The sequence below is a fragment of the Ursus maritimus genome, unplaced genomic scaffold (assembly GCF_017311325.1).
Source record: "Ursus maritimus isolate PB19 unplaced genomic scaffold, ASM1731132v1 scaffold_21, whole genome shotgun sequence".
Lineage (NCBI taxonomy): Eukaryota > Metazoa > Chordata > Mammalia > Carnivora > Ursidae > Ursus > Ursus maritimus.
In genome coordinates, this window is record NW_024424564.1 from 47,342,075 (window position 1) to 47,349,454 (window position 7,380).

Here is a 7,380-nt window from a genome sequence, read left to right on the forward strand (position 1 = left end):
AAGACAGTATAATAATGAGCCATCATGTACCTTTCACTTAGCTTCAACAATTATCAACTATGAACTCATGGTCAATCTTTTTTCATATAAACCTCCAACTACTTCCCCCCCTTTTCATATTATTTTAAGCAGATACTGGACAACAAATCATTTCATCCTAAATATTTCAGTAGGTATCTCTAAAAATGAATACTCTTATTTTAAACATAATCATATTATCATTATTACCTAAAAAACTAGTTCCTTAATATCAACTATATATAGTAAGTGTTCAATTTTCCAATTGTCTCATATATATCTTATTTTTTTATACTGGGCTTAAATCAGGATCCAAATAAAAGCCACATACTGGGGATTAGGTGATATGTCTTTTAAATCTCTTTTAATCTCTAGGTCTTCTCCCTGACTTCATTTCTTTTTTGATTCCTTGTAATTTATTTTTTGAACAAACTGGGAGGTTTGTTGTTGAAGGCACAGCAGACAGGATTTGTTAATGAGTACGAGTTAGGGCGTGAGAGGAAAAAAGCAAGGTGCCAAGAATGACACCAAGGTTTTAGTTCTGAGGATCAGAAAAGAGGCAGATCTGAGATGAGGGAGGCATTGGGAGGTGCAGATCTGGGACAGATAACAGAAGTTATCTGGATTTGGATCTGTGAAGTCTGAACTGCCTAGTAGACACCCAATTGAATGCAATATTTGACTATGAAATCCTTTTTTCTTGGAATCTCTTGTGAGGCCAGGGTTTTGAGGAATACTTTGTGGAAATACTGCTTTTGTTCAAATTGTTCTTGGCCACTCATCTAACCTATGAACTAGTAATTCTGCCTAGTAAGGTAGGGAAAAAAACCCACAAATTAGTAAACTTGCATTAGGAAGATGATAACTACGTCTCAGGAATCATGAGATAATAAATAAAAAGGGAGGTTAAAGCTGTTAATGCTAAAGAGGAAACAAACAAACAAAAAAACCCACTGGATTATTTCCTCTAAAATATTCTATCTAAATTTTTAAGTAAAACCAAAAGTGAAATGGAATTTCCTTTATCAACAAGAAGAAAAGGAAATTCCAAGAAGAAAAGGAAAATCAGTTTAACTTTTCATGATGGTTTTTAAAATACAGGCTGATTCAGAAACTACTTATATTTTGGGTCTGAATTTCTTGTAACAAATTTAATCCTGCTTCTACAAATCGTCTGGAATTTGTTTGCTTCAGTAGACTTTCAGAAAGAAAAAAAACTACTACTTCAGAAAAAGAAGCTATTTCTGACAAATTCAAGAAAAGAGATACAATATTCCAAAGATGGTGTCTAGTGGTTGTAAAAAAAATATGAGATACACACTCAAATTCCTGGCTCCCAGTGGTGATATGGAAAACCATCTTTCTCTTCTCACTATACTCAAAGGCAGTCAAGAATCCTGGTTCCTACAGAAAGACAAAAGGAAAGGTTCAAAGGGGTATAAGATGGTGGTTTTATTTCAAATGCTACCCAAAACTCTCTACTTGATTATCGGGGTCATCATTTGATATGAGCTACAGTTCACTTGTTTTTGAGGGCAGCACAAGATCGTGGTTAAGAAAACAGGGTCTGGAGCTACCCTATCTAGGTTCAAAATAAGTCTCCAATACTTATTAGTCGTATGATTTGGGGTAAACTACTTAACCTTGCTGTACTTCAATTTCCTCTTTTGGGTCAAATCAGGATAAGAACAGTGTCTCTCTCATAGCTGTAAAGTTTAAATGAGGTATATTTACGGCATAAAGCAGAATGGTATTTTACCAAATGATTCCATTGATTTCATTGAACAGCATCATTTTCCCCTAGCTCTGGAAGTTTCAAGGAGCACAGAAATTCCAGTGTTCACTATTCATAAGACCATATCTTTCAACGGTAGAAGTACTACTTATTTGACAAATCAAAGAGCTATAGCTGATGCAGGAGTATAACCAGTGAGAACAGGCCCTGATGTGCCCTAATGACATGGTCTAACGTATTTCCCTTTTTTTTTCTTTTAAAGATTTTATTTATTTGAGATAGAGAGAGAGAGCATGAGTGTGAGCGGGGGTGGGGGGGGTGCAGCGCACAGAGGAAGAGGGAGAAGCAGGCTCTCCACTGAGCAGGGAGCCTGATGTGGGACTCAACCCCAGGATCCTGGGATCATGACCTGAGCCAAAGGCAGATGCTTAACTGACTGAGCCACCCAGACACCCCTTAAGTATTTCCCTTTTTGTTTTTGTTTTTTTCTTAAGATTATTTATTTATTTATTTGACAGAGATAGAGACAGCCAGCGAGAGAGGGAACACAAGCAGGGGGAGTGGGAGAGGAAGAAGCAGGCTCATAGCGGAGGAGCCTGATGTGGGGCCCGATCCCATAATTCCGGGATCACGCCCTGAGCCAAAGGCAGACGCTTAACCACTGTGCCACCCAGGTGCCCCTCCCTTTTTGTTTTATACCATGACAGTGGTTCTCAAACTTTGGAGAACTTGACGGGGGGTTAAAAAAGCCCAGGCCAGGGCACCTGGGTGGCTCAGTTGGTTGAGTGTTTTACTCTTGATTTTGGCTCACGTCATGGTCTCAGGGTTGTGGGACCAAGCCCCACATCGGGCTCCGGGCTGGGCATAGAGCCTACTTGGGATTCTCTCTCTCCCTCTCCCCTCTCCTCTAAAATAAATAAATAAATAAATGAATAAAATGTTTGAACTCACAACTCTTATTTAAACAAAACAAAACAAAACAAAACAGGCCCTATCCCATTTCAGTGAATCTGGGCCTATGTGTTCTTTTTAGCCACTCCAGGTCATTCTGATAGACACCAATGTCTGGAACCACTATACCATGAAATTAACTTCCTCTTCTTCTTCTTCTTCTTCTTCTTCTTCTCCTTCTCCTTCTTCTTCTCTCTCTCTCTTTTTCTCTTTCTCTCTCTCCCTCCCTCCCTCTCTCTCTTTCTCCCAATCTCTTTCTCTCCAAGAATAAATAGCTTTAGTTGAGAAAGGATGCAGACTCTGGGTATAGTAGTGGAGGAGAGGGATTCTTTTCTTTGATAACGGGATTTAATTTGCAAAGAAAATAAGACTAACGCCTAGGAGCTATAAAGTGGCAGTTTTGCAAACTCTGGGTACTGCTCTGGGACAGTTGTGGAACTGGCCTGTGAGTGTACTGTCTGAGTTTATTCAGAAGTTAGAGCAACTGAGCTGGGTTCAGAGCAGTGTAGTTAGGTCCTCTCCAAGTTCAGGACCATACCGCCACTGTCATCACTGTCACACCTCAACTGCCTCTGGGGAAGGAAACCAAATGGCTGTAGTGAAGGGAGCTTCTAGGACTTGCTGGAATGAGACCCTCACATACATACGGAGACATGGAGAGCCTCGTTCTTCGGCAAAGAGAGAGACTTGGTGACTATCTTTCTGCCCATTCCTGTTTCCAGAGCTAGTGCTTCCACTGGCCCCCAAAAGTTCAACACAAAAGCTTGGGTCAAAGGCATATGTTTTTGCTTAGAGCCTCTCAACTGCATGGGCCACTCATAGTCTGTGGGCCAGCTACAAAGTGCGGGTTCAGCTCAGCTTTAGCTTATCTGCCTCAGTGAGCATATATTCTTGGTCGTATTTATCTCGACTGTACACACGTAGACCCACACTGTTGGTTTTTTCCTAACCCAGTGCTCTCTTACCAATTGGCCTATACAAGGAGAGAGCAACTTCTATGGTGCTGAGTGCTTTGCAACAACCAAAGATACAATATTTGAGGACACAAAGCAAAAATATGGAGGAGTTAAGGCAGAGAAACAGAAAGGGAGAAAAATTAATACAAAAGGAGACCAGAAAAAAGTTTTGGTAAAAATAATTACCTTGATAGTATTCAAGTCTCTTAACACCTGTCTCAATCTGTCAGAAATTAATTGTTGTTGCTTTGAAACTGAAGTGATAAAAAGTTAACGTGAGGAGTATAACAGATTGTGATTTATAGAAATTCAGAGTTCCCACGGTAGTTTCTGGTGTTCATGAGAAGTTTCTAGGTTCAATGACAAAGGCTATAGAGACTCACGGGGCCTTTTAAGCTAAAACAACAAAGAACTGATTTTGCTTACAATAAGTTTGTTGGCTGCCTCTTTAATCTTATCCACTTTTGCTTCTGAGAGCCCTTTGACATTGCATAGGGCCCTTCTTGTTGTCATTTGTATCCCTTTAATGGTGCAGATTCCTACCGACTTCAGTTTCTTAATGTCAGCCACATTCTGTAAATAAAAGAATGGGTGCAGCAGATTGATAAAATGCCAGCCTGCAAAGCTCCCATACTATGTCATGTGCTTTTGTGTCCATCTCCTTCCACCACGATGCCAATTTTATACAAGCAGCCAGGTGGAACCCACCCACCATGTAGCCAAATGTTCTGGAAATATCTGAGTAGAACATACCCAGCATGCTGCCAAATGTTCTGGCTGTGCCCTGATTTCCCAAGAATGTTAGTGAGACCATGGCAATGTAACAAGGAATTCAAAAGAAAAGTCTGTTGGTGGAAAAGCTAGCAAATTCATCACACGTTCGCCCCCTCAGTTCATCTCTTTCCTTCTAGAGAACTTCATTATGAATATGTTCTCTTAAAATTAAATTTTTTTTCCCTCTACCCTTGGGGAGTGCAAATAACTACATCACCAAAGGACCAGGATTTTCTCTTGCTCCTATTTTCTAAATCCGACTGAAAGAGATTAAATGTGAGGGCTTCAGAAGATAATGTCAGGGAAGTTTTACTATCAGTGAACTGCTGTTGAAATTCATCTATTTACTCAAAGTCTGATTTCGGTCAACATCATTTACTCTAATCACCTGCCACAGAACTGAATTTTCTGTTGATGAAGACAGGGGTAGGTAGCTCTGAATACCTCTAGTTGGACCAGTGGTTCTCAACTGGGGGCAGTTTTGCCCCCTTAGGACACTTGACAATGTCTGGAGAAATTTTTGGTTGTCATAACTAAGAGGGGTGTTACTGGTGTTACTGGCATATAATGAGTGGTCAGAAGCCAGGGGTGCTGCTAAACAGCCTACAAATGCACAGGACAGCGCCCCGCAACTAAGAACTGTCTAGTCCCAAATATCAATAGGGTCAAGGCTGAGAAACCCTGAGTTGAACAATTTCACACTGAAAAATTATTTACATTGAAAATTGAAAAAATACTTACAATTCCATGTTTTTGTAATAGGTCAATGTCTTGAAACAAAGATTCCTGAAGAAGATGGAACAGAAAAAAAAATGGAGCTTTGATTCTTCATATCCAATTGTATCATATCTTTTAAAGAGTTAATTCAATATTATGAGTCACTCCAAGATGCCTCAAATTCCACTTCTCTAGGCAGATCGAGTTAGGATCAAGAGTGTTTTTTCAAACACATTGTTATATACTTAGAAGATGAACCAACACTGAAAGGGCTGGGAAGCCCAACATTTTTGCCATGTCCTGTCCAGACTTTTAAGACCTTAGCCCAAAGGAGTGGAACAACATTTAACCTTTTTAAAAATATATTTTCTCAGGGCGCCTGGGTGGCACAGTCATTAAGCGTCTGCCTTCGGCTCAGGGCGTGATCCCGGCGTTATGGGATCGAGCCCCACATCAGGCTCCTCCGCTAGGAGCCTGCTTCTTCCTCTCCCACTCCCCCTGCTTGTGTTCCCTCTCTCACTGGCTGTCTCTCTCTCTCTGTCAAATAAATAAATAAAATCTTTAAAAAAATATATTTTCTCAACTTTCTGCTCCACCAGACCTTGAACTTCTTCCTCTGCTACTCTGTACGAGCATGCATTGATACCATTATGGCAGTACCAGTTGTTAGGTTATTAAAATACTTTCTTGCTAGTTGCTAAGTAGCTAATCTTAGCACCTCTTGCCAAACAAGTTGTTACATATTTGTAATATTGCCTCTCTCTAAAATTATGTTTTCTTTCCACTCTCAGTTTCTAAAAATAATAGCCAACAGAGAAGGAACTTCATTTTTGTGGAATGACTGAACGTCTACCCATATTTCAACATTCTAGCCATACCTCTTCATCTTGGAATCCTGGGTCTTCCAGCACAACTTGATCCTCCTTCATCTTGAAAGGTGAGCAGCAGAAAAATGATCAGTTCTGGGAAAATAAGAAATATTACTTAAGAAGTAGTCATAGATCATATAGTACAAAATCCTTTGCCCAGAGACCTCCTTGATTTCATTTCAAAGTCACCAAGGGCCAGAAGAGCAATCACAGAAACATTTAGTTTAGAATGACTGGGCTGACCTGTCTTCTTTTTGCTGGGCACATGACATAGTTTCTTTTGTGCGTGTACGTATGTAAGGGCGGGGGACTCCATTTCTACTTCCTTTCCTGAAAATTGGTTAACTTTTCTCATCATTTGATTTCCTCTAGCACAGATATCATGACTGTCTGCTAATATCTTTTTTGCTGTCTTGGAATGCTATTTAGTATTGCATGTTGCTGTTTAAACTTCCGTGTTTATGTTAACAATACCCCACGAATTTTGACCTCATGTCAGTCATTCTTCCTGTATCTTCCCTGGCTCCTAGAACTTAGTCTATCCGCAATCAATAGATTTTATTTTTCTCATACATGATGAATGCCTTCCTGCTTCCTAATTATGAATGGGCTGTCTTGCAACATAGCTCTGTTTCATAAAACATTAGATCTATTTTGTTTTATGGTATTTACTGGACTCAAAAATTTTAAGATTTAATTATGGTAGATACCCAATATTATGATAACACGAGGGCCAATAAGCAGATAAATGGAAGTCTTTAACACTGTAGTGGTTGTTTTAAGATCTCAGGAATCTACAAGGCATGACCGTGGAATAAAATGTGGTCCAAGCAATCAGTTTTCTTGGCTTATTGCATTTTCTCGCTTCCTACCAAAGTCACGCATGGTTGGGGCCTGGCAGAAGGGAAACAAAACTATTAAGGTAGAGGCATGATTGCTATCACCTAATACCGCTAAACCGCAAAATATCTGAGGCAAAGAGGAGACAGTGTGAATGGGGTCTTCGGGAATACTGTCCCCCAGACAGGTAATCATATATAAGACCACCCCAAACTCCACACGGACTGTCCTCATGGAAGAAAAAAATCGTTCATTTCTTCTCGACTTGATAAAATGAAAGATAGTTCTTTCTCAAGTAGCCATGGATGGATGGAAGACATGCATCCTACAAGTGGGCTCCCCGACACCTCGGCTTCAGGCGTCGTCGCTCGGGAGCGTGGTGCACGTCCCCGCGCCGCCATCGGCGTTTTGCGGACACCCGGTTCCCTCCTCACGAGACCCGAGGCGGAGGAGGCCGCGTAAAACTTAGGTCCGACTTGCTTTAAAATAACGCTGCTGGAAATCCCTCGAGATCACCTAG

General features: G+C 40.5%; 1 protein-coding gene across 1 annotated transcript in view; it reads right to left on the reverse strand.

Annotated features, from left to right (window-relative positions):
• DMC1 (DNA meiotic recombinase 1) overlaps positions 1-6,098 on the reverse strand; it is a 36,842-nt gene extending 30,744 nt beyond the window's left edge. Inside the window, exons 1-4 of the mRNA XM_008705558.2 lie at positions 6,030-6,098; positions 5,176-5,220; positions 4,087-4,233; positions 1,340-1,422 (exon numbers count right to left, since the gene is read on the reverse strand). Coding sequence (XP_008703780.1) covers positions 1,340-1,422; positions 4,087-4,233; positions 5,176-5,220; positions 6,030-6,080 — 326 coding nt within the window. The 5' untranslated portion in view covers positions 6,081-6,098. The remainder of the gene's footprint in view (positions 1-1,339; positions 1,423-4,086; positions 4,234-5,175; positions 5,221-6,029) is intronic.
• Between the last annotated feature and the right edge of the window lie 1,282 nt (positions 6,099-7,380).